This window comes from Drosophila busckii, chromosome 2R, assembly GCF_011750605.1.
Source record: "Drosophila busckii strain San Diego stock center, stock number 13000-0081.31 chromosome 2R, ASM1175060v1, whole genome shotgun sequence".
Taxonomy (NCBI): domain Eukaryota; kingdom Metazoa; phylum Arthropoda; class Insecta; order Diptera; family Drosophilidae; genus Drosophila; species Drosophila busckii.
Window position 1 is genome coordinate 232,845 of NC_046605.1, and position 27,366 is coordinate 260,210.

Here is a 27,366-nt window from a genome sequence, read left to right on the forward strand (position 1 = left end):
AAAAACAATAAGTGTAGTGCTCAGAAAGTTGTTTGTTGTGGGCAGCAGCAGAAGCGAACCAGAAAATCAGCAATAGCCTGTTGTCGGCAGCAACATGAGCAACGGCAGCAACTGGCATCAGCAACATCAACTTCTGGATTAGGTCAAGGATTGGCTGTTTAGCCTCAGACATGACTTGTAGTTGTTATTTGTTGTTGTTTGGGCCAGGGTTTGCCAGACTACCGGTACCTGTTCTAAAACTGTATAACAGCAACAACAACAACAGCAGCAACAACAGCAACATCAACAATAATAATAACAAGTGTTGCTGCTGCCGGTGTTGTTGTTGTTCTTCTTGTTTTGGCTTGGGTTTTGATTTTGTTTCGGAAAAAATCCCTCAGAAACATGTTTGGTTCAGATTTTAGCTGCTCTTGAACTGGAACTGTAACTTGGCACCGACTGCACTATTTCATTCACACTATTTCATTCACAGCTGCCGATGAACTGTTGCTGCTGCTGCTGCTGCTCAAAGGAACGGGTTGTTGTTGTTGTTGTTGTCTCATTTTCTGTTTAATTTTCACACACAAACCGCCGTTTGTTTTGGGGCTGTAAACAAAACACAAATAAGGCACCAAGACAGCGCAGTCGGTAGCTCTGCCGACGTTCACAGCTGTGAGCAACTGTTGCTGTTGCGGCTGCTTCTTCTTTCCACCTGTTGTTGTTGATGTGATGAGTTATGCAGTTACACGTTTGACATTTGCGAAGGAGTCAAACTAGTTCGACGGGCACGTGTGCTCGCGCTTTTGTTTGTACCCCCTCCTCTCTCTCTCTCTCGCTCTCGCTCTCTCTCTCCCCCACTCTCTCTCTCACCTCGCACTGTATTCCCCTATTTTGTTTCTGTTTCGGTTTCTGTTTATGTTTGTTTGCATGTTTGTCGACCCAATGATAATGTTGCTGCTCTAGCTGTTGCTGTTACTCAACGGCAATTTATCGATGTACCGTTGTTTACGTTTGGCCCAAGTGGCCAATTGGGTAGCGTTAAATTTGAACTACAACTTGTTGCTTAAACTGCTGATTAACAAATATTATTTATTTCTTTGCAGCTGCTAATTACAACGATCAAGGGGCTAGAATGTTCCACAAGTTCCTTAGTGCCATAAATGCAATATCGAAACACCAACCACTAACAACAGCAGCAACAACAACCACAACAACAACAAGTGCCTTTAAAACGAAACAACCAAGCAACAAGAACAACAGAACATAATCGTGATATTAATATGTCTATATACTCGTAATCGAAAAGCTTGCCAGCTGCAAATCGAATGCCTCAGACTCGAGTCTTTTACTGATAAAAGCAACACTAAGCAAAAGGAAGACGAAGACGCGTTGACCAAGCGATAATGTCCACATCCACAGCCACCACAAGCGTGATAACCTCCAGCGAGCTGACGCTAGCAAGTCATCCACACCACAACACACACACACACACACACACTCTGCATTCGCATTCGCACTCGCACACACAGCGTCTGGGCCTGGGATTGGGTGTGGGCGTGGGCGTGGGCGTAGGCATTGGTGTGGGTGTGGGCGACACCTCGCTCTCGCCCATACATCAGCAGAACACGTCGCCATTGGGACAGAACGGGGTGCCGCTCTTGACCACAATGCACCGCTCGCCGGACAGTCCGCAGCCGGAGCTGGCGACGATGACGAATGTGAATGTGCTGGACTTGCATACAGACTCCTCCAAGCTGTACGACAAGGAGGCTGTCTTCATATACGAGACCCCCAAGGTGGTGATGCCAGCAGATGGCAACGGCGCTGGCGCCGGCAGCGGCAACTCCAATGGCGGTCACGACGCCGATGGCCAAGTCATAGATGCACGCATTGCCGCGCAGCTGGGCTCACAGCATTTGGCGCCACCACAGCAGCAGCAGCAGCAGCAGCAGCAGACGGAGCATCAGCCGCTGGCCAAGATCGAGTTCGATGAGAATCAGATCATACGCGTGGTGGGCCCCAACGGCGAGCAGCAGCAGATCATCTCGCGCGAGATCATCAATGGCGAGCACCACATTCTCTCGCGCAACGAGGCGGGCGAACACATCCTCACGCGCATCGTCAGCGATCCCTCCAAGCTGATGCCCAACGACAACGCCGTGGCCACCGCCATGTACAATCAGGCGCAGAAATTGAACAACGAGCATCAGGGCGTCTATCAGACTTCGCCGCTGCCGCTCGACGCCTCAGTGCTGCACTATGGCAACGACAATGTGATCAAGACCGAGGCGGAGATCTATGAGGATCACAAGAAGCATGCGTCGGCTGTGGCCGCGGCGGCTGCTGCTGGCGCCGGCTCCATTATCTACACCACCTCCGATCCGAACGGCGTCAATGTGAATGTCAAGCAGCTGCCGCATTTGGCGGGCGTGCCGCAGAAGCTCGATCCGGAGCTGTATCAGCCGGACAAGCACATCGATCTGATCTACAACGATGGCAGCAAAACTGTCATCTACTCCACCAGCGATCAGAAGGGCCTGGAGATTTACTCTGGCGGCGACATCGGCAGTCTGGTCTCCTCCGATGGCCAAGTGGTGGTGCAAGCGGGTTTGCCCTATGCCACCACCACTAGTGCGACTGGACAGCCTGTCTACATTGTGGCCGATGTCGAGGAGCATTTGCAGGGGTAAGTTGGCCAACAAATTGGACACATTTCTGTGGAGGCAATTGCAGTTCATTGCCATGGCCGTGGCCAGTCTCTTATCAATAAATCTTGGCTAATTGTCGCGCACAGTTAGATCGTTGTTAGAAGAAGAAGAGGAGGAGGAGGAGGAGAAAGAGAAAGAAGAAGAACAACAACTTTTGTGGTTGTCCTTTTAGCTCAAATGTTTCGTCATTTGCATTTCTCATGCATTTGAATTAACCGCTGACCGTTTTACAGTTAATTATTGCCGATAGCCAACAGCACCAACACTAACAAGAGCAACAGCAACTGCAGCAACAGCAGCAACATGCAGAACGCCAGCGCATTTCTGAATGCAGCAAACATTTGGATGCTGCTGCTGCTGCCCCAATCCTGCCCCTCTCAAAATCCCAGTGGAATGACAGCTTCCGTTGTAACTGTTTCTTCTATACGTTATTGCTGCTGCTGCAACAGCAACTGTTGCTGGCGTGCCAGGCATGTGCAAGTAGGCGAGCGCTAATAACACGAGCTAACCAAGGCAGCAAAGTATCGCGCGGATGTGTGTGTGTGTGTGTGTGCCTCAGCTGCAACCACAGATTGCTGGCAATTCATTTTGGAGCAGGCAGCAGCAGCAACAGTTGCTGTTGTTGTTGCTGTTGCCGTTGCCGCCATCATCGTTGAGCTTTTGGTATGCGCAAAGTAATAAAAATTTGAATATAAATTAATCTAATAGAGAACCGTTACGACTCCATTGGGAGTCAGCGGCACCTACAGCAAGGTGCCTGGCTCTAGCTCTGGCTTGTTGCTTGCAACATTGCAATGTTGCGCGTTGCCTGTTGCTGCAACACCAACTAAGTCATCTGCATGCCGAACGAGGCGATGCAGCGCTGCGGCGTTGCTCATCCTGTTACAGCGGAGGCAGTTGCCATGCATGTTGCATGCACCATGATGCCAAGGTCCATAAATAACGACAAAATTGCGTTTCCGCATATGGCTCGACTCGACTCGGCCCGGCCTGGCCGCCTCTGACGTTTGGCATGCTGTTTGACCAACGCGCTCCAAGACGACAACGATCATCATCATCATCAGCAACAGCAACAGCCGCAGCTACAGCATCTGCAACAGCCACAGCATGTTGCTGCCTCTTGCCTCGTTGCGTTCTAACCAACCTGCCAGCATTGAGCATTGGCTATTGGCCATTGGTTTTGGCTGCTGCTCTCGTTGTGCATTTGCTTTGCAGCCTTCGTGCATTTGGGTGGACGTTGCATGTGGCATGTACAGTTTGCAATGCCGCTGCGTGGCAAATAACGAACTGGAAGGGAAGGGAAGCTGCAATGCTTATAGCGAGGCTTCACTGCTCTTTTGTACTTACAGCTGCCCAGCTGAAGTTCGCTTTCGAAATATATTAAGCCGCATACTGCCAGCACAGACTGTTGCTCACAATCCTTTTGGCTGTCAGCAGCGCCTTTAAGTAGATGTCCCCGTAAGCAGCTTAACTACACTAAGCTACACAGTTGTGTGTGGCGAGCGAAAGCTTTCGTAAGCTTGATTAATTAGCTATCAAGCCCATTGACGAAAGCTCGTCGCGAGTTGCGATTAGTTTGTTTTTTATTGCCGCTTATTGCCCACATTATTTGGCTAAGTGCAAAGCGCTGTAACAGCAGATATATGTATATATATCTATATAAGATATATTTACAGCCTGTGCTGCTATAAAAATCATTTTTATAACTCGGGCATTTGATGAAAAGTGCATGGGGCATTATGTAAGCGCAACTAAATGGGAAAATTTATTAAAAGCCAAAAGCTATTAAGCAGCAAACAGTGTTGAGCAACGACTCACAGATTTTGCATACTCAATTAAGCAATTCGTTCTTACACAATTGCACAACTTGTGTAGATTAGTGTAGTTTTTTATATTCGCCATGCGGAAATTGTTTTTAAATGAATTGCATTTATGAAATTTCCATACATAAGGATGCCCTTCAAGATAGCCTTCCTCATGGGGCGTTCGCGGTCACTCTCAGCAGACCCAGCACACACACACACACACCAACACACACATATAGTGATATATACTGTCTGACTGGGCACACCTCATTATTTACTTACTTTCACTTTAGTGATCATATTAAATTTCTGAGCTGCAAAATACATTTTTGCCCGCGTATATGTATTTTTTATCATTTTTGTTTTCGTTTCCATTTTCTTGTTGTTTTTTTCTTATTTTTATTTTAAATTAATATGACATTTTAGTCACGATAAAAATTATACAGCGCTGTACAGCGATTTAATGACAGCATTTTATTGTTGCTTAAGTGTTAAGAACTTATTGTTCAGTTGAAAGGCAATTAACAAATTCGAAAACTGCGCTGAGTCTTCGATTCGTATCTGTCGTAGTTGCCACAGATTGTGGCATGCAGTGTATCGATGCTTGTGACTTGCAACGTTCGAGAGCTTTTTTTATTCAATTTTATTTTTATTGTGTTTATTAATATTTAAAGGTGCAACAGCGTTTGGACATTTTGATACAAAAACAAACCTGTTCACCTGCGTAGTCTACCTGCAGCAATAACAACAGGGGAGGGGCAAAGGGGGGGAATACAACAACAACGAGAGACACGACGATGTGGAGCAAGACAAGAAAGAAACATGTTAACACAATTCAACGTCGTATGCTTTCGACTGTCGTTTGTCGCCGCACACACACACACACACACACACACACATAATGCATGCATGTGTGTGCGTAAATTGGCGCTACAAGTTTATCGAACGCTCAAAGTGGTTTTCAGTTGATATCGAAAAGCCACAAGGTCGACAACAGCATCAAGTTTATATTTTTATATTCTTTGGCGACTTTTTGTTTTGTCGCTGCCCCCGCCCTCTTCACCCTAACCGCACCGAATCCGTCCGTCGCGTATCAGTGACAAGCTTTAACTCACACACACACACACACACACAGAGAGAGAGAGAGAGAAACGCCGCGTTACAGTTACAATTACAATTGCATTTGGCCAACATGAGCGAAGAGGCAGCAGTGGCAAAACTGACACTCGCTCGCAAAGGACATACATAAGCTTACACAGGATGCAGGACGAGACCAGCAGCTATGTCCTATCGTACAGCGATTGGATAGTAGACTCACGATATTAGTCCCAGAGCAATGAAATCCATGGAACTTCGCTTATGCGTTCACACTTGGAAGCTATTCATGGACTATGTCCTTGCAGCCAACAAGCGACGCATAGGCGCAGTTCACACTCAGACAGACAGACGGCATAACAGTAAAGTGCAATAGGAATTACCTCCCGCCCACCTGCAACAGCTGAAAAGCTTTCGCGCTTTGAAAGCTTGCGCAGCCACTCACACGCACGCGCACGCACGCGCACGCATTTCACGCAGGCGCTTTGTTTTATATTTTTCAATATGGCTGCTCGGCATTGTTGTTGCTTCATTTTATTTCATGTTGCTGTTTCGCTGATAATATTGTAGTAATTAATGCGATACGAATGAGAAATTTATGGCCCCCACGCCCCAAACCGAAGCAGCAACCATAAGAGACGATCTCGCATCGATCGCAGCTCTACGCAACTACAAACTAAACAAATCCATTTGCATAAGATATGAGCATGTAAATGCCACGCACACACACACACACAAACACACAGAGACACATATATATATTGAGAGTCGGCTGAATGATTTTCCAATTGGACGGTCTGGGCTTTGGCTTTCGTGGTTTCTCACGCGGCGGTCAGAAAAAGGATGCGGGCAAATTAATGGACTTGGGTCGTTGTCCTTGTTTTTATTAAAAGCAATGCGCAAGATGCGCGCGCATAAAGGCGCAGCAAGGATAACCGAAAAGGATTTACTCGGCCGCTCTCCGCTCTTTCTCGCTGGCGGGCAAGTGGGGTGGGTTTATGTCTTTCTTGAATGATTAACCATGGTCCTGCCAGGCATTTATGCAAATGAGCAATGTCCACATCGCAAGGGGTGCCCAAGCTCTGTCTGTGTTATCCTTGCGCGTTGTCAGCGCCGGACATGAAAGAGGTGCGATGTCCAACCTAAGGCAACAATGACACACAATAAAACGCGCCTGAGAGCTTCACTCGACCGTAACGATCAGACTCAAGGCATGGACCATGTGAGAAACCGTAGTGCATCCCGAACGAATGTCTCAGTTGCCGTTATCCTTTTTCTGTTGCTGTGCTGCAGTTGTTCAGTTGAAAGTATTATGCAAATCAGGGCATTGTTCGCCTTAAGGACTCAATGGTAGGGTGCGGCTATTGGACGCTGTCCGAGTCGCCGCCGTTGTTCCTTTTTGTCTCTGGCCTGGCTCTATCAATTATGATCTAACGCTCGGCCCAAGGATAAAGGATGCGCCAAGCTGTGCAGCTGTCCCTACCGGTTTTTCGTCTTTTTTCTTATTTACAACTTTTGCTGTTTGCTTTGCTTTATGCGCACCTTGCCGGCCAGAGCAGAGAGGAGAGAGTGCGACTGCCCCTTAGGCTGGCACTTCCCATGGCTTGAACACCGCAGAGCCCAGCCCTGGTTACTGCCTACTTTTGCTCAAATTGGCAAACGCTTTCAGGTGTTAATTCGCTGCATGTGCCAAAAATACAAGCACAAGTAGCCGCGGGGCGGCCCAGCCCTGCTGCAGGGCTTGCAAAACTAAACTACGAAAAGTTTAGGTTTTTGTTTTGTAAATTGCGCTACTTGTTGCAGCCACCGCAGCTGCCCCCCGCTGGCCCTAAAACTTTGCCCGCTAATGAAGTGCGCTGGCTCCCTAATCAAGGGCTCGCTCGTTAAATGATAGAATGATATGGAGCAGACGCTTCCTGTCCAGTTGATGGATTCAGTTAGCCCAGAGATGCTTGCAACCCTTTTGGTTGGAACTTTAGTTGCCCCGCTGTGTGGCCTGGGAAATAATTAATTTATTTCTTTGCTTTATTTCGTTTCTTTCGTTTGTCGCAGGCTTGTCGCTCACAGCGTAAAGTGTTAACAACAATAACAATAGTTTATGGCACTTCATTTGATATTGTTGCTGCTGTTGTTGTTGTTGTTGTTGTTGTTGCTGCTGTTGTTTTAACAGCAGCCATCTAATGGCGCTAATAACGCTAAACGAATCAATTTCGTTTGGCGATCGCCGTTCACTGATTGAATGCCGCGATCGTCTAAGCCATAAACAGCTTTGAGCACACACACACACACACACGCACATACAAAGACACTCTCAGTTTATGCAAACAAACGCTAATGGCAAACGCTCGACTGCCAAAAGAAATGCACGCATCTGTTATGCCGTCTGTCCACTGCCCCCCACCCAAACTACGCCACTGACTTGCTCTGCCCCTCACTCAACATAGACGCGGCTACGAATTACCGCCCACCTATCAACAACCACAAGAAGAAGAGCAGCAGCAGCATTATCAGCAATTGGCAACGCCAACTTACTATGAAACGCCCAAGGACACTGCAATATCCTTGCCGGCACCAACGACAGCTGGAGCTGCGCAGGCGCCCAGCAGCTCCTATGCGCTCCATGGCTACTACAGCGCCGCTGTCGCTGCCAGAGAACAACTTGTTTGGAGGTAAGTCCAGCAAATTGGAGTGCGCGTGGCCTCGCGACGCTTCCTCTGCGGTTCGTGGAATTCTTTCTGGGGCTGGGGCTGGGGCTGGGGCACGTCGCCGGCGGCGTTTGCTTCCGAAAAGTCGAGTTATGAAATGGCTACTGTGCTGATTTCGTGTCTGCCCAGTTAGCCCCAGCTGACCCCCGTTGTTTCCCCAGCTTTGCCTGTTTGTGTTTTGCTCTTACTTTGGCCGAATGGCAGCTGCACTTTGTAAGGCAAACAGCTCGTATATATAATAGACTACACAATATATATTAAAATTATAGCTAAGCTTACTAACTTAATCATTAATTGCTTGAGCTATTAACTAGACATGCAATAAAAATTTAAAGAGTATGCAATGTTCGTTGTTGTTTACGTTTTACGTTTGCCGTTTTACGTTTTTAAGCTCAGCTCTCGTACTGACGAAACTGTAACGGGGCGGGCAGCGTCTACCGCAAAGGGGCATGGAAAAGGTCGTTGCGTTGCGTTTTAACTTGGCTTAGAAACACAATTAAAAACGCTGAGCTTTGTTCTTTTGTCGCATCTAATAAATGTTTAGCGTTTAGTGCTACGTGCTGTACATGAGCTGACCCTAAAAAAAGAACCAAAAAAACAGCAAACGGTCAACACACACACACACACACACACATACGTTTATTATTACTTGCTAGGAATAAGCATATCGCATTACGAAAATGCTTTTTAATAGCAAAAATGTTCTGCAGAACATTAAAAAAATAAAAACAGAGCAGCGCTTGTTTGAGTTTTGTTGTTGTTGCTGTTGTTGCTGTTGTTGCTGTTGTTGCTGTATCTGTTTTTCTTTTGACATGGCGCACAATTCGGGTGAAATCGGGCGCCCCTTTTCGAGTCTCATATGTAGGTTCATTATCTATATATCTAGTTATGGCAAATGGCAGCTGCCTTGGCCATTGAAATGGCGAACTTTTCAGACATTTGTTGGTTCAAGTTTCAAGCTACGCCGAGGCTCCTGCTGAGGATCTGCGCTTTTCGCTTTAATGAAAACATCGCTGAACTAAATTTCTGTTTCACACTTTTGTACTGACCTTGGGAGCAACTCTTTTCTTTTAACTATGTTTGATTGCCTAATATTTTTTATGGCACTGCTTTTAGTTTCTTGTCAATATCATAAGTTATCGCCGTGTGATTATCAGTCATTGACATGAATAATTTATACAGATCGTATGCAAGTCTCCCTCTCTCTGTGTGTGTGTGTGCAGCTTTTTCCAAAGATCTTGTGTCGCGATAAATGAAATGCGGCAGAAGAGAGTCCGCAGCTTCGAGTCCAAGTCCAGCTGGAGCTGCAATTGGACAACGTAGCTGTTTGTGGATTTCATTGAATGCAATTTGTTTTTATTGTGAGGCTGGTTTTTATTATGGTTGCTTGTGTTTGTGTGTGTTTTTTTTTATTTCTGATTTTTGCTTTTTGTTTTATCTGCAGTCGAGAGCGACTAAGACTGGGGGAGCTGCAGCTGCAGCAATCTGGTTTGAGTATTTGTAGCTGTTGCTCCTATTTGGGCGTGTGCTTGTGTGTGTGTGTGAGTCGATTGGCCAGTTGGCAACAGGTACAACTTCAGCTGCACAGGTGTAGTTGTTGTTGCTTTTGTTACTGTACTGCTGCTGTGGCTGTTGTTGTTGGCAAATTAAGCTTAAGCACTGGATTAAGTATGGAAATTAGCAATTGCTAGAATAGATTGCACTCTGGATTGTCTCGACTTCTGATTGGAATGGCATCTAATCAGCAGGAGATCTTGTTGTGTGGGTGTTTAATTGTCTCTAAGCTTTGGCATAGTTTAATTAATAGTCGATAGTTGTCATCTTTCTGTCTCTCTCTGTCTCGCTCTGACGCTAACGCACACCTGCCATCTCTTTCATTGCAGCAATGCCAGCAACGCCGGCAAACTGAATGGACAGACCACACCTATCGATGTCTCTGGCCTATCGCAAAATGAAATTCAAGGCTTTTTGCTTGGTTCACACCCCTCGTCGTCGGGCAGCACAACCGGCGTGGTATCCACCACAACCATCTCAAATCAGCAGCATCAGCAACATCAACAGCAGCAGCAACAACACCAACAACATCAACAGCAGCAGCAGCAGCAGCAACAGCAGCAACATGCCAACGACAACATTGTAACCATCACCACAGCTGGCGTGGGGAGTGCGGGCTCAATTGTCTCCACCAGTGTGCAGCAACAGCAGCAGCAGCAGCAACAGTTGCTGAGCATCAAACGAGAGCCCGAAGACTTGAGCAAGGATCCCAAGAATGCCGCCAATGCCAATGGCTCAGTCATCACACAAAAGGTAAGCCGAAAGTTTTTGAAAACTTATTATAATGTGGACACGCACGCTGAAACAAAGTAGCAAAATAATAGATGGGGGTGGGGCGGGGGGTTACGCTTATTGTAAACAGTTGAAATCAATCGCCATTCATAAAACACAAGGGGGCGAGCGGGAGAGCGCACATCCTGCGCTGCTGAGAGGCAAACGTTTGACGCGTAGCTCGCCAAACTGCCTGCAATTGGTCTGAGCGCTCGCGTCTGTGTGCGCGCAATGAGCATTTGTATTAGTGGCTGCAGCCAATACGAAAGCGGCGTCGCCTTGTTGGTTCTATTGACGCACAAGCAATGAGACAACAACAACCACAACTAAAGCAAATAGCAAACAACGACAACAACAACAACAACAGCGCACATAACACAGCCGAACGAGCAGAGTTTGCATATGAAAAGAAACTCAGACTGTTATACACGCGAGCTTGTTATACGATTGCGCTCTCACTATGCGCGCTCGTGTGTGTGTGTGTGTGTTCGATTGTGATTTATATATTGCGCTCGCTCGCACGCGTGCTGGCAGCTCGAGCGCTGTTATTAGCAGCAGCATAACATTTTGGATCGACTCTTAACAGCAGCTTAACATTTTGGATCGATGCGATTGCGCACCTGGGCTTTATCAATTGCAGCAAGGTTTTAATTAAAGCGCCTTTGCACAAGAACAACAACAACAACAACAAGAACAACAACAACAGCAACAACAATAAATTGGCTGGGAAAATTGCGCGTATTGAGCAAAGTAAAATACATACGAGTACACTGGGCGACAAAAGTTAAGTGCGCACTTCCGCTGCTGGCATTGGTTGTTGCTGTTTTGTTTTTGTAGTAATGTGTAACTATTTGCTATTGTTGTTGTTGCACTTATTTTTTAATATACAGCGCGACAGACACAGAGATTCCAACCATTTTGTATCAATATGTGTGTGTGCGCGCACATCTGTGTGTGTGTGTGTCTGATCAGTCTGTCATACGCGTATGCATGTGTGTGTGTGTGTGTGTCTCAGGTAGGTAGTTGTCTTACCTGAAACGGCTCAGTCAGTCGTAACACGCTGTCGGAGTAGGATCGTTGATGCGATTCGTCGTCTGATATTTCCCAGTTTTCCAACTGCGCGCGCGCTCTCGATTTATTGCCTGCGCGTAAATACAAATTTTATAAATTTTATTCAAGCAGCAGCAAAGAAAACAAAAAGTGCGTGTGTTGTGCCAAAAAAAGAAACGTTAAGCATCAATTTTTGAAAATTAATTTAAATGCATTTCAGCTGTTGCACTGCAAATGTAACGTAAGTGCGCATAATATTAAGAGTCAGTGTACTATAGTGCATGTGTGTGTGTGTGTGTGTGCGTGTTATGTTATCTGCTCTGATATATGATATACGATCTGATCGCTGATCTGAGCTAGTGCCGCTTGATTGCCATGTGGGCAGCAATCGAAGCTGCAGTGCCGCCGAACCGAACGAAGCAAAAATTTTAGTTAAATCAAAAGCAGCCAAAACACCTGCAACACAGAAACACGCGCCCAAAAGGAATAACAAGAACAGCACTAACAAACAACAGCAACAAATTGAGCAAACACGCGCGCACTTACAATAAAAGCAACAACAATAAACACAACAGCAACAGCAACAATAACAAAAACAATGACAACAAGAAACCTGTGTGGGCGTGCAGTGGCCCCAGCCAGCTGACTCTGACTCTGGCCAGCCAGGCAGCCACCCACACACACACACACATACGCACGAACACACACGCGAAGCGAGCGAACAAGTTTCTGCTCTAAGTCTTTTGTTTGGCGCGTGAAAAACAGCAACAGCAACAGCAACAGCAACAACAACAGCCGCAGCCAGCACAGTTATTGATCTGCAGTGTGTCTTCGTGGGCGTCAAAGCCAACCAATAACTAGCTTAACAACAACAACAGCAACAACAACAACAAGAACAACACGCATTGAAACATTCATTGAACAAATTATTACAATAACTGAAAAAAATCATTTATTTTTTTTCTTCACTAATTGCCATGTTTTTCGCAATTTGCATTAGACACAGACATAGACACACACACATGTGCAGTAATTTATGTCTAGGCGCATACATTTATAACAATTTTTTATTTATACATTTTTGATATTAATTATTCGTTATATTTGTCTCTATGCCAATTTGCATACACACGCGGTCTAAAGGTTTCTGCCAATCGAACAAATTGCTTAACTTAATTTACGACCCGACTCCAAACTGTTATAACAAATGCAATTTATTGCCAATACGATTTGCAGTTGCATCAAGCCTGAGCAGATGGTCCATCAGTGGATGGATCCATGAGATTCCCGGTGTTTTCATTATTAAAAAAAACTCACGCCTGCCTAGCATGACCGCCTGATAGCTCCAGCTCCACTCCACTCCGCTCCACGGCTTCAAAACAACGCCATTAATATGTAAAAATAATCATAATAGTGCTGCATATTATTATTATACAAACATATATTCTATTTATCTAATTTTATCCTTGGTTTATTTCCGAGAATTAACGATATGCGTAAAGCTTTAAAAATCACCAGCTAAACAGAATCTCAAACAAAAAACAATAATACAAAAATACAAAAAAAAAAGTTTCACTTTTTATCATCCAAAGGCATTAAAATAGTTAATTGGCTTTATTTAAATTTTTATTTCTTCCTCATACATAAATATGTGCCAAGCTCTTGCCCAGAGACACAGACTCTTAGTAAGCCTCCACTCCACTCCACCCCTCACCCTTCAGCTGAGTTGCTGCTGCTGCGGCGGCGGCTGTTTAGCATAATTCTAAAGCGAGACACTAACCAATCGCTCTCAACTCATATAGTTATTGATACTTATGCACACACACAGACGCACACATACTCTGAAATATAAATGTATACTATATGGCATTATAATAGCACAAGCTAACGATTCCTAAAGTTCCACCAAAAACTGTCGAACGTAGCCAAGGCCTTTACTGACGTTGCACGTTTAAGAAGCAGCGACAGAGGCAGCGGCAGCGGCAGAGGCTGAAGAAAAAAGAAACAAAAATAAAATGCAAATTGATTTTTATGAACAAATTTAATTAGCTCGCAGCTAGAATCTTTGACTCTTTAGCAGCGACAAAAATGCCCAACAACAAAAACTAAATGTGAGCAGCAACAAAAAGCCAACCAAAAATTTTAAGCAAGCAACAACAACAACAATGTTTAACAGAAAAATCGATGCTAAATTATACAACAGTCAAAAACGTACAGACATTTGTATAAATTTAAATTTGATACACACACACACACACATGGGCATACGCACAACAAAAGCGAGTCAGACTCAGAGTCAAATTAAATGTGATTTTGTGTGTCATTTCGAAGTAACTTTTTGACTTGAAGCCAGCATTAGCTAAGAGGCCTCCAAAAAGGGCCAACTTTGTATTGAAGCCTACTAACTGATAAGTGAATCTATCTGCAAAAGTAATTACAATTAGCTCAATTTATTTGTGATTTTGATTGCGATTTAATTCGGAGCGAACGTTTGCCATTGTTCACTTTTGTTCAGATTTCTCTCGAGTAGTCCACACAGAAGCTGAGTTAACAACTTAATAAGTCGCTTAGTTAAATGACGCAACTTTGTGGCTTACAAAAGGTTCTTAAGAGCGGCAGCTAGTAAGCCCGCATACCGGTTAAAGCCAAAAACTTAGCCAAGTGAATGCCTCGATGACGTCTTTGATTTCACTTTCTTCAACGTGAAATGCTCATCAACTAAATGTTAATTTAGCCTAGCCTAGACGTCAGTCACTAAACAGGGCGTGGCAGGCGTGGACCATATATGCATATATATATATATATATGATATTTTTGAAATGCTTCGATCACGCTTGGAGTATTACCTCATTTAGCGCGCGCCGACGCCGACGCTGATGCTGATGCTGATGAAGAAAAAATGCCAGCAGAGTCGAAAAACGTTTGACATTTTAGGGTGACCAATAATAAAAAAGCAATGATAATTAACATACTATAGGTGTCTGTGTGTGTGTGTGTGTGTGCGTATATAAAATGAACAATTTATGCATATACATATATATATATATATATATATATTTATATATATTTTCGCGCTCTCAACACAACGCATTTTAATTGGTTTCTTTCCACATCGACAAGCGACGACTGTTTCATTTTATAGCATTTCATTTATAAACCGTTTTTTTTATACATAAACTGTACTTGCTGTGTTTATTGTTGTTATTGTTTAATGTTGTTACTGTTGCTGCTGTTGTGTCTTTGTGTATGAATCAGAGCCACTGAAGTTGGAGTTGTCAACTTCTTAAGCGTTTGAGCTTTGCGACCTTCTCTGGCCATAATCAGTCAATCAATCATTCTAATGAATACACGTGCTATGCAGACAAAACACGATCAATCAACACACACACACGCACACACACACACACGCACACAATAGTAAACAGTAGTAGCTTTGAGTACAAAAGTTCCAAACGAAATTTCACAGATATTGGATGCAGGCTGTACTGAAGCTGAGACAAGACCACAATTAGAATTAGCCACAGCAACAACAACAACAACAACAGCAACAGCAACAGCAACAAGAACAAGCACAGCTTCTGCTAGTCCCGCCAGCTCCACTAGAAATCTAGAGATGTACGCAACCACGGGCGGCACACAGATTTATCTACAGGTGAGTGTGTGTGAGCAGCCGCAGCCTGAAACAAACTCCAACTCCAACTCCAACTACTCCAACTCCAAGCAGACCTCACACCAAAATGGCAGCGGGAACAGCGCCACCAGCGTCTCACAGCCGAACGCACTGCAGCCGCAGAGTCCCAGTCCAGGACCCTACATAACAACCGATGGCTACGGCATGTACACAACCACACGCCTGCCTCCCGGCCCGCCACCCACCGCCACCTTCATCACAGAGCCCTACTATCGCGAATACTTTGCCCCAGACGGCCAAGGCGGCTACGTTCCCGCCTCGGCGGCGGCCGCAGCCAGCAGCGCGCGCAGTTTGTACGGCGAGGATGTGTCCGTCACACAGCCGCAGCCCGTGGGCGGCGTCTACGAGGCGCGCTTCAGCAGTCAGGCGCCCACCACCACCACAGTGCTAACCAGCAGCAATGCACATCACCAACAACACAGTCAGCAACACCAACAGCAGCAACAGCAGCAGCAGCAGCAGCAACTGCAACAGCAGCAGGAGCAGTCGGGCAAGAGTAACGGCACTCCACTGTACGCCAAGGCGATTACAGCGGCGGGTCTAACGGTAGATTTGCCCAGTCCGGATTCGGGCATTGGCACGGATGCGATCACGCCGCGGGATCAGAATCACATGCAGCAGGTATAAGTCAGGGCCACAACAAGTAGCGAGTGCAACTCAAAGTAGCGATTAGCGAGCGTAATTAGTAGCGAGTGTAGAGCGTGACGTGTCCACTTTAATTTAATTTCATCCTTTTTAACTTTCAAATTCACTAACCCACTGATTAACTAATCCTTCATTTGTTCGGCAGTCCTTCGACTACACGGAACTCTGTCAGCCGGGCACGTTGATAGATGCGAACGGCAGCATACCCGTCTCCGTGAACAGCATTCAGCAGCGCACTGTGGTGCACGGCAGCCAGAATAGTCCAACCACATCCCTGGTGGACACAAGCACAAATGGCTCAACGCGCTCGCGACCTTGGCACGACTTTGGCCGACAAAACGATGCGGACAAAATACAAATACCAAAAATGTAAGTGCAATTGTTTAATAAATTATTATTATATATGCAAAGTGCCTCAGCTGAGGACGCATCGAGCTCTATTCCTTGCTAAAACGCTGCACTCTCCTTCTCCTTGCAGCTTCACAAATGTGGGCTTTCGCTATAACTTGGAGAGTCCAATTAGCTCGTCACAGCGCCGTGAGGACGATCGCATCACCTACATCAACAAGGGCCAGTTCTATGGCATTACCCTGGAATATGTGCACGATGCGGAAAAGCCAATCAAGAACACAACGGTTAAGGTAAGTGCTTACAACAAGTCCACAGATTGTAAAAATTTATTTTTTGTTCAGTGCTATCAACACTAGTTTTAAGCGTTTTCAGCTGGTTGGGGTTGGGGTTCGGGTTCAGGTTTCAGGCTCACCTCTATTTGTCAAATGTGCCATAGGGGCCTAGAGCAATGTCAGTCAGCAATGCCTGAGCGCTAATAAAGTTTGCCACCCTTTGCTTCATATATCCTGCTTAAGGGCGCCTGCGCCTCAGCCTCAGCCTCAGCGTCTTAGAGCAGCAATGAATGCATGTCCTGAAGGCCGATGATAAATGATAGCGAGTGAGCGGCTAGGGCAGCCTTTTGATGAGAATTTGAATATGGACTGCCAGCTCAATGCAAATTGAGCGCCTTTCAACGCACGTTTGTTTGTTCAGGATCTGTGCGTAGACGAAAGGATTGCCACCGAGCTGTAGCGGCCGTAAACAATGCGCCACATCAACTCGCGCAACATCATCAATCAGATAAGCTTAAATGACGTCTGGAAATGCAAATTGTAAACTGAAGCCGTTGAGTTGTGCTGGAATGACAAACAAAGTTACAGTTGAGTTGAGCATGAAGAGCGAGGCGCTTAGGGTGCTGCTCCGAGAGGAAGTGGAAGAAAGGAAAGTGCCAGGCACTAAGTAAACAACAATTGCGAGATTTCGGCTGCTTCAAATTTCAAGTGTCTCGCTCAGATTTGCATATGACAAACTGAATAAGAAGAAAACTAGCGACAAATTAATGTAGAACAAAAAAGGTTTTGAAAAAAAAGCTTTTATTAAGCTAAGAGTGTAACCCTCTCTCTCTCTCTTTCTCTCTCTCTTTCACTTTATTTATTTATGCGCATATTAGCATACAACAGTTATGTTTTGCCCTAGGCCAGTTCAAAAAAAAAAAAGTGTCAAAATTAATTTACGAGTTTATTTGTTTAGCCCTCTCGCCCTTTTGGCTTGCCTGGATTTGCATACGCAGTTTTCCCAGCGCCTAATGAAGAAAAACTTAAAAAAAAAACACAAATCTGAAAATAATGTAAGAAAGTATAATTTACGAGCTGATTAGCCCATGAATATTTACGAGTCTCGGCTAGGCCAAGGAAACCCCCAAAAAAGGCGCACAAAATACACAAAAATATATTTTTGTGCCCAGGATCAACGAAGGGGTTGCAATTTACACACGCAGTATCGGGATGGCTTCGCTATCTGCCAACTCGGTATCGGTATCTCTAGCTGCGTATCTATGCGCTTCCTTACATAATTATTCAAGATCTAAGAAAAAAAAAGAGAAATATACATAAATGATGAACATAAAATGCAAATGCTGGGAATCAACGCGGTGTAGTGGAGTGGATTGGATTGGAGTAGCAAATGTGTTAGACACTTTTCTGCTAAATCGAATTCGTCCTTTTGTCTGCCGTTGCCTTAATCCTTTTGACTTTCATAGGGTGCGAGTAACGAATGTCACAACTTATATATGTCAAAAGCAAGCAAAGGAGCAGATATTTATGAGTTGCTCACAGCCAGGAGCTGGAAATATTTTCCAAATATTATGTTGTAGGGTAAGCCAGCTCGTTGTTGCCTAAAACAAAGAGAAATAATGAAATATATATGCTATGGCACGCAGACTTGAAGCGATATTAATATTGATTTTGATAGAAAATCAGTTGATTTAAGCGATAAATATGCAAATTAGGTTGCCCAAAGTTTATCTCTATGTTTTAAAATTGAATTAATATTCTATTAAATTTATATTGCATCTTTGCATAGTTTTTATATTTTTATTAAATTTTACTTGTTGCTTGTTTCTTGCAGAGCGTCATCATGTTAATGTTTCGCGAGGAGAAGAGCCCCGAAGATGAGATCAAGGCCTGGCAATTCTGGCACAGTCGTCAGCATTCTGTGAAGCAAAGAATCTTGGATGCAGGTGCGTGTTAAATGAGCTCCAGCAGCGCAGAAGAAACACACACACACACACACACACACACACACACACCACACACACACACACACACACACACACACACACACACACACACACACATAGACACACAAGCGTACTCGTATTTCTAGCCGTAAATTGTTGGTTTTTATTGAAAAGCGCTACCAACAAGAATCAAGACGGCTAAAAGGACCGCAAATATCGCGGAATGGCTCAAGTTATGACATTGATAAACGCTACGCGCTACGCTTGCCAGATAATCTGTGGCATGTGTGTGTGTGTGTGTCTGTGTGTGTGTGTGTGCGCGAGTCTGTTGCCCCATCAAACATAACTCATTAGGCACTTGTCACAGAAAATTTCCTTAATTGTTACATACAACATTTGCTTCGACTTCTTCTTATTCTCTTTCTCTCTCTCTTTCTCCATCGTTCTACGCTACAGATACTAAGAACTCAGTGGGTCTGGTGGGTTGCATCGAGGAGGTTTCACATAATGCGATTGCGGTTTATTGGAATCCGTTGGAAAGCTCAGCTAAGGTAAATACAAAAAATCAACGAAAACGAAAAATTAAATGCCAGCAGCCATTTTGTTTTTATCGGACGAGCGCCGCCTTTAAGCAAACAAATGAACACAAACACACGCACACAAACAAAGCTTTGAGTACACATATACATACATATGCATATATATATATGTAAGAATTAATTTGTGATTTATTTTCAATTGCAAGTCCAAAGCTAAATTATTCCACAAGCGTCGTCAGTTAAAGCTGTGTGTGTGTATCTGTGTGTGTGTGTGTATTGCCGTCTCGCTTGCGAGTTGCTCAAGAATAATTTATGCATTTATTTATTTATGACACTTAGTTTTAATCACCTGCCTCGACAATTTCCAGCGCACTAACTAACTAATTTATCAACATATCTACAATACACACACACACACACACATACACATGCATACATATCTACATATGTGTATAGCCATCTCTTTCTTTTGAATTTTGATTGCTATTGCCACAACTTGGGAGCGCTTGGCGTTTGTAATTTAGCAATTATCAGCAATTTTAATCACCTCAAAATATTTGCAATTCTATGCAAGCGACAAGCGCCGCCGCATTACGTATACGCCCCATTGTAAGCTCAAGCTTAAGCTCAAGCAGATCAGCCACGGCTCATTTGAGATGCACACACAGTATGCAAAACGAGCACACGCCCCGCCCAAAATAAATAAATAAGCAACAAAAAGCAAGCGATGTAACATTTGTTTACACTGCAAAACATTTAGTGGTCAGTTTGAAAATATTTAGCCATAATTAGAAGATGTCTTTTGTTATGTGAATCCATCTATAATATATGATAAAGTTTGCTTTCATTTAAGTGGCATTGGACTTGTCAAACTATTCATTTCAAATATACACACAAATATTTCGTAGAAGTTCAGTGACTCTTTTGCGTGGTTATTAAATTGGCCACAGCCTGATTGGAGTTGGAGTTGGAGCTGGAGTTGGAGTCTGGTCTGGGCTAGCCTGACAGGCTTCCATAAGTGCAATGTGTCTGCATTTTAGATGCGAGCTTTTTATTTACAAATTGTTTACGCGCTGAGATGTTAATCCAAAAAGTCTTCGCTGAGAGAGAGTCGCCGATGTCGTTGTGCGTATAATGTCGATTTCGTTTTATGCCGTTAGCCAGACAGCAACATGCATGTGTGTGTGTGAGTGTCTGTGTGTGTGTGTGGATTGCCTTTCGCAGCAACAAAACTTTCGTACGCAACGACACGCAGGTGCTGCGGCTGCTGCTGCGGCTGCTGCTGCCTCTTGCCACTGGGCAGCAGCCGCAGCTTCGGGCCGCCTGCAGCCAGATTCAGCTACAGTTTGTATCTACTCTTATATGGTACGCGCCCGCTAATTATTCACATTAAATACTGCTCGCTCGTCCAGCATCCACATCGACATCGACATGAACGTCGACAACGTCAATGTTGGCTGAGACGTCAGCCGCAGTGGCAGCGACGCAAGCTGCACATTGCACTTTTACCATTAAGATTGTTTCCTTTGGTATTTTTGCGTTGATGGATTTTCTTCTCTTATAATATATATATATATACACATATATATTTTTTATATATGTTGCTTCTCCATTCGCTGCAGTGTTTGTCTTTGGCTCGTCGCATCTGGCTTGGACATGCTTAAAATGCCTTTACACACACACACACACACACACACATGCGCATACAGTTTGTGCAACTGAATCGAAGTCAAACTTAAAAAAAAAATAAAAATGAATTGGCTGCGTTGCAAAGTCAACTTGCCTCGCCTCAACCTCAACGTCTGTGAGTCCTCTGTGTATTGTCTCCACTGCCATATCTATATAGCGTATATATATATATATATATATATATGTATGTGTGTGTGTGTGTGCATACATATGTCTGTATGTGTTGGAATTTTTTAAACTGTCGTGGGCATAAAGAGGACATCGACTTAATAGAGAGAAAACAATTGCTTCTAATCACACATACGCACTTTTAAATGTTGTTTTTTGTTTAGTTGTAATTTCTTTTTATTTGCACTTTTTTTTTTGTGCAACTCTTTATAATTGTTTCACATTTGATTTAACTTGTTTAACTTGCATTCCCCATTTACAACAAACAGATCAACATTGCGGTTCAATGCCTCAGCACGGACTTCAGCAGTCAAAAGGGAGTCAAGGTGAGTGTTTATAATAAATAAATAGATGCTATCTATGATTTAAATTACAATTATAATTAGTAAGATAGAAATTAGTTTGCAAGCTCGTGGTCTGCCACTTTCATTCCCACTAGCAATGCTGCTGTCTGTCTGTCCAGCGACTACTTGATAAATCCGAGGGCGTATCCCTCTAGCTTACATATGTATTATATATATATGTACTTCATCAACAAGGCCAACAAGCAACAACAACAACAGCATTGTAAAAGGCCCGGGCCAGGCCGGAGCAGCCAACGGCGATTGTCATTTTTAGTTTGTTGGCAACATTTCTTACGTAGGAAGTGATTGCTCTTGTTGCTCTTGTTGTTGTTGTTGTTGTTGTTGTTGCATCCTTTGCATGTTGCATGTTGTAATGCGTACATTAAGTTGATATTTCATTGACAGAAAACAGAGAAACGAGTGAGTCCCTTGGCCAGAGCAGAGAGTAATCATTAAAAATTGCAAACTGACAGCTACAGTGGGCATCGGCTAAGCGGGCTATATACACAGCAGATCTATAATTATTTTGTACGTAACTTATTAAAATCTGATTTATTCGCAGGGCCTGCCGTTGCATGTACAGATCGATACATTTGAGGATCCCCGAGATGCGTCAGTCTTCCATCGAGGCTACTGTCAGATAAAAGTCTTTTGCGATAAGGTAAGTGAATTCAACAAACGGAGGCAAGCAGCTACCACATACGTGCCACATAATTACACACACACATACACAGACATAGAGCTGGCTGGCTGCCACGTGCAACAGGTTGAATGAAGCTAACTAAAAGGCCTGCATACGTGATGGGCTCTGCCACTTGTTGCTGACTGTGTCTTTTATCGAATTGGGGCCATGTCCCTCTGTTGGTGGAAAGCGTAACGCGTTCGAAAAGTAAATGGCCAAGACAGGCAAGCTGCCTGCCACTTGCGTTGCAAGCGCTGCAAGCGGCAAGAGACACCAAAGCATCATCCTTTCGCCTCTGCACATTGCAGCTGTATGCATGTGTGTATGTATGTGTGTGTGTGCCCTTGTTTTCGTTGCGTATTCGCCTTGATCGTGGTTGCCCCCAACTCTTGTTTTTAGCGAAACCCTTCACTTTTGTTATTGTTGTTGTTGTTGCTTTTTGTTGCGCTTGATGGGCTTTATTAATAAATCATTTCGTGGATTTCCAATTTAATTTTCTCATATCATTACACCTCTTCTTCTCTTTCTCTCCCGCTCCTGCTCCCCACTTCTCTTTTTCATCCTGTTTCATACGCCATGGTCAGTTCCCCCCTCCCCCTGCCAGTCGCTCAGCTCCTCTTGGGGCTCCTTTGCGACCCAGGCGTGTGTTTATCGGTAAATGTATCAATTAAATTTCGCGTAGCAGCTTATTTTATATCTCGACTTGCATACATATATAACATATATCTGACAATGCTGCTGTTGTTGTTGTTTTATTGACAACGATTCTGATTTCTGATTTCACCTTACCTTACAATTGCAGCCAATGCAACGTTTAGCGCCACAAATTGATGCACAGCCAAATTATAGCTGAGGCAACTTAAGAGCCAATAACAGCAGCTTGCAACTTTTACTCAGAGCATTTCAATTTAAGCTGAAATGCATAAACAAAATGTCATTGCAGTTAGTATTTTTATTAAACTTTAAAAAGAAATGCAGCTAACTATGCAAGTTGGCTTACAAACTGATCCGCTGCCCCTTTGGGCCAACTAAGTCGATCGTTTGGACTGACCGCATCGACTGCTGATGCGCTGTAGACGGCGCGATATTTTCGTTAAGATAAAATAAAAAGTATGTAATAAAATACAGTTATTTACATGCAGCACACACACACATGCATACGAAGCTGATGATGTACAGCGAATTGCAATTGGCTCTAGGCTAAAAATTTGTAGTTGTTGATAAGCGCAGCAGCGATCGGGGCAGCGGGGAGCGGGCGGAACTTAATATGCAGCTAGTTGGGCCAAGCACACACACATACAAACAAGCATTGCATACATATATACGCGTATATATATCCTGAGCCTGAGCAGAGATTGGCAACGTGGCTGAAGCGCTGGCCGAGGCATTTAGGCGCTTAAGAATATCACTTCCTGTGGCCAACGACTGCATTTTTAATTACAAATGCAAAAAGGCAACACACACACACACACATACATACACACACATACACACATACACAGAGATGCTTTAGAGCATCTGCCTTACACGCAAACCAGCAATCACAGCTACAAACTATATATTATATGTTGCAAGTGTGGCAAGTTGCACTCTTGGCGTCTTGGCGTGCATGTCTGTGAGTGTGTGTGTGTGTGCTTGTGTGTGGCAATCAAGCCAATGTTGCAGGTGGGCCAGCTGCAACTAGGAGTCGCTGCTTTTGCTTTGGGGCGCCGCATTATTTATTATATATGCATATTTATGCGCCTCCTAACTATTTTATAATCATAATTTTCAAAACAACAGCAAATTGTTTTTACTCTTTATCTCTCTTTCGCTCTCTCATTTTCATTTGACCCTAACGGTTTGTCTTTTTGTTGTGGTAACTGGTTTTTCGGCTTAAGCCACGCAGCGAATTTAATTAATAAATAAATAAAATAATAAAAGAAAAGTAAACGCAACGTTGCGTCAAACTTGGCATCCTCAATGCATTTGAGTGATTGCTAATTACACACGAAAAAAGCTTTTGGCAAGCTTAACCCGCAATCAAAATCCCCACCTGCAACTCACTCATCAACTGCGTCTTCTTCTTCTTCTTTTGCTGTTGCAGGGCGCCGAGCGCAAGACGCGCGACGAGGAGCGACGCGCCGCAAAGCGTAAAATGACAGCAACGGGACGCAAGAAGCTGGACGAGCTCTATCATCCGGTCACAGATCGCAGCGAGTTCTATGGCATGCAGGATCTGGCCAAGCCGCCAGTGCTCTTCTCGCCCGCCGAGGATATGGAAAAGGTGAGTACCGATTAATGTTTAAATGCAAGATCTGATAATTTAATTTTATTTTCGCTTACAGAGCTTTTATGGCCATGAGACTGACTCGCCGGAACTGAAGGGTGCGTCGCCGTTCTTGCTGCATGGTCAGAAAGTGGCCACGCCCACGCTCAAATTCCACAATCATTTTCCACCCGACATGCAGACGTGAGTAAAAATCGTCATCCTTTCAGCTTGCGAACTGATACCCCGAGCGTCCCGAGCGAGAAATCAAATTAAACTTTCATTTCATTTGCCAGCAGTGACAAAAAGGATCACATATTGGACCAGAGCATGCTGGCCAGCACGCCACTGTCGGACTTTGGGCCACCCATGAAGCGTGGCCGCATGACGCCGCCCACAACGGAGCGTGTGATGCTCTATGTGCGGCAGGAGAACGAGGAGGTCTACACACCGCTCCACGTGGTGCCGCCCACCACAATTGGCCTGCTCAATGCGGTAAGTGCGAAGCGTTCTTTATGGCATGTACCCCCCAACCCAATCCCCCACCCAAGAAAACCAAGAAGCTATCTTCTTTCAAAGTAAACGACTCTAATAACGGCCTGTAATTTTGTTCATTTTGGTCCAATTGGTTAAACAAAAAGCTAAAAACAAAAACAAACTCTTACCAAAATGTGCAACTTAACAAAACAAAATAAACAACGAATAATATCATTTCATAAAAAAATGTGTCGAGTGCAGATAAAATGCGTTAGTATTGTAGTTGAAACTAATGTGCTCATTAAACGGGTGTTAACCTCATCAACACCGCATCCCAATCAATTAAAAAATGTTCAATTTTAATAAAAACAACAATATTTATATATCTATGTAATTAATTCATTAAATTAACTTACACTTAACCCCACACAAATGAAAAGAGAGTAAGAGTTTCGGAGATTCAAATACGCGAGAGCGAGAGCGAGAGTAAGAGAGACAAAGAGAGCAGAATCATTGGCTATAAAATGAACAAAATCACACACAACACCGCCTGAGTTATAAGAGAAATATTTTAGTTTCTTTTTTTCTTAATCTAATTCACTACACCGCAGACAACAAACAAACAAACAAACAAACAAAAACAAAACATCATATTTCTCTCGTTTCTCAATTGCAGATTGAAAACAAATACAAAATCTCAACAACGAGCATTAATAACATATATCGCACAAATAAGAAGGGGTAAGTAAGGCAGTTGACTCTACACACACAACAACACACACACACACACACACAGCTGCAAGAGTGTGACACTTGCACTTCATACAAGCATCATTCACTTTGTAGTTCTTTTCTTTTAGCTGCTAGAAACTCAAATATTTAAAGCTTATGCTAACATGTGTGCTAACATTTGCATGGGTGCTAACTTAGAAATAACTGTACATGTTTCAATCACACACATTGCGACTAATCAATTGTATAATTTATGAATTTGAACAACAAATTGATTGAATGACATGCGTATGAATTCTCACTTGATGCCAATCAATAGCTAATCCCTGTTTTATTTCTCTTGCAGGATTACTGCGAAAATTGACGATGATATGATATCGTTCTACTGCAATGAGGATATCTTCTTGCTGGAGGTGCAGCAGATTGAGGACGATCTGTACGATGTGACGCTCACCGAGCTGCCCAATCAGTAGACACACAGATACACACACGCATACAGATTAACACACAAATATGAGGACACAATTTTTGCAAGCGGAAAACACTTGTTTCAATAAGCCATTTTTTAAATACGTGTAAACCATAAGTTTTATGTATAGGCATTAATCGTATGAACTAAATCAAAAGCAAGAGCTGAGACCTTTTAAGCGTTTAGTCGATTAATCATTGTATACATTACTTAGAATGTCTGTACTTGTTTTTTGTTTAGTTATTGTAGTAACAATGAGATTATGAATAAATTTCTTTAACAAATTTACATGCTCGCTATGCTTATAAATATTTTAATTAATTAAGATATTTATACTTTAACAAACCATGAAAATAGAGTGCAAAAATATATATATATAAATACATACATATATCTGTCCAGTTTAAACATAAGTTGATGCTCTAGACCCTAGGTCCGTCGAACAAAATATTTGAAAATAACAACAATGCTCTTTTCTATGTTAATTATAAGTGTAAGTCCTTGAAATTGTTAAATATACACACACATGTATATGTAAGCGAAAATGTTTGTTCTATACCAATTGATGCCTGCTTAGACTTGAAAACATAAACAAACTTTTTATATTATGTACGATATTGGAATAGCATAATTAGGATCTCTGCTAAAACACAAAACAGAACAAAACGAAACAAGTTAGGTGAGCATGATTTATTTTTATAAATATAGACATACATAAGTCGCTCTGCAATAATAAATGTTGATAAATAACTAATTAAGTAACCTAAAAGAAAAAAAAAAACACAAAAAATCTAAGCAAAAAAAACAAAAACATAACAAAACAACTTGTGTGCATTTGTTGTAAAACAAAAAAAACTCTTAAAAATTTAATCAACACATAAGGTTGATACAAAACTAAAAGAATTGTTGAGAGCATCTGCAGTTGAAAGCACCAGCAACGAAAATAAGAACAAAATATACTATATATAGAGAATATGCATGCGTAACATACATTAAATAATTTTAACTGCGTTTACAATCTTTGTTTGCCATAATTAACAGCTTACTTTAATGAAACAATTACTTTAAAGAACAAGAACAAAACACACACACACACACACATAGAGTAAAGAGGTTTTGCGAATTGAATACTCTGCATAAGTTGCTAAAAGTTTTTTGAACCGTACGCCGTTCAATGCTCAATATTATAAAACATATGTATCTATCGTTACTTGTTTATTATAGCTCTGTGTAAATTTATAACTCTGCTACTCTTTTTTTTATATATATCTCACACATATACTATCTATATATGCTTACTTGAACTTCTCTGTCTTCTTGACTATTCTTATCATTTGTCATCTTTGGTGTTGTACATCACAATATTGTTTTTAGTTTTAGTTGTAGCCTTAAGATTACTCTAAGCTCTTCAAGAAGACGAAAACGCAACAAAATGATATAAAAGTT

The 27,366-nt window shown here is 43.1% G+C and overlaps 1 protein-coding gene across 5 annotated transcripts in view; it reads left to right on the forward strand.

The window, feature by feature from the left end:
• The window catches only part of LOC108596693 (protein grainyhead), a 29,305-nt gene extending 3,084 nt beyond the window's left edge, over positions 1-26,221 (forward strand). Inside the window, exons 2-16 of one of the 5 annotated variants that reach the window (XM_017982714.2) lie at positions 1,083-2,665; positions 10,176-10,599; positions 15,134-15,319; positions 15,392-15,979; positions 16,149-16,372; positions 16,482-16,644; positions 18,461-18,572; positions 19,029-19,123; positions 21,238-21,294; positions 21,875-21,973; positions 24,081-24,260; positions 24,322-24,446; positions 24,542-24,737; positions 25,396-25,460; positions 25,798-26,221. In XM_017982714.2, the coding sequence (XP_017838203.1) occupies positions 1,383-2,665; positions 10,176-10,599; positions 15,134-15,319; positions 15,392-15,979; positions 16,149-16,372; positions 16,482-16,644; positions 18,461-18,572; positions 19,029-19,123; positions 21,238-21,294; positions 21,875-21,973; positions 24,081-24,260; positions 24,322-24,446; positions 24,542-24,737; positions 25,396-25,460; positions 25,798-25,924 (3,924 nt within the window). In that variant the 5' untranslated portion in view covers positions 1,083-1,382 and the 3' untranslated portion in view covers positions 25,925-26,221. Of the gene's footprint in view, positions 1-1,082; positions 2,666-10,175; positions 10,600-15,133; positions 15,320-15,391; positions 15,980-16,148; positions 16,373-16,481; positions 16,645-18,460; positions 18,573-19,028; positions 19,124-21,237; positions 21,295-21,874; positions 21,974-24,080; positions 24,261-24,321; positions 24,447-24,538; positions 24,738-25,395; positions 25,461-25,797 lie in introns of all 5 variants that reach the window. The other 4 variants (XM_017982713.2, XM_017982716.2, XM_017982715.2 and 1 more) reach the window with 4 other exon arrangements.
• Positions 26,222-27,366: the final 1,145 nt, after the last annotated feature.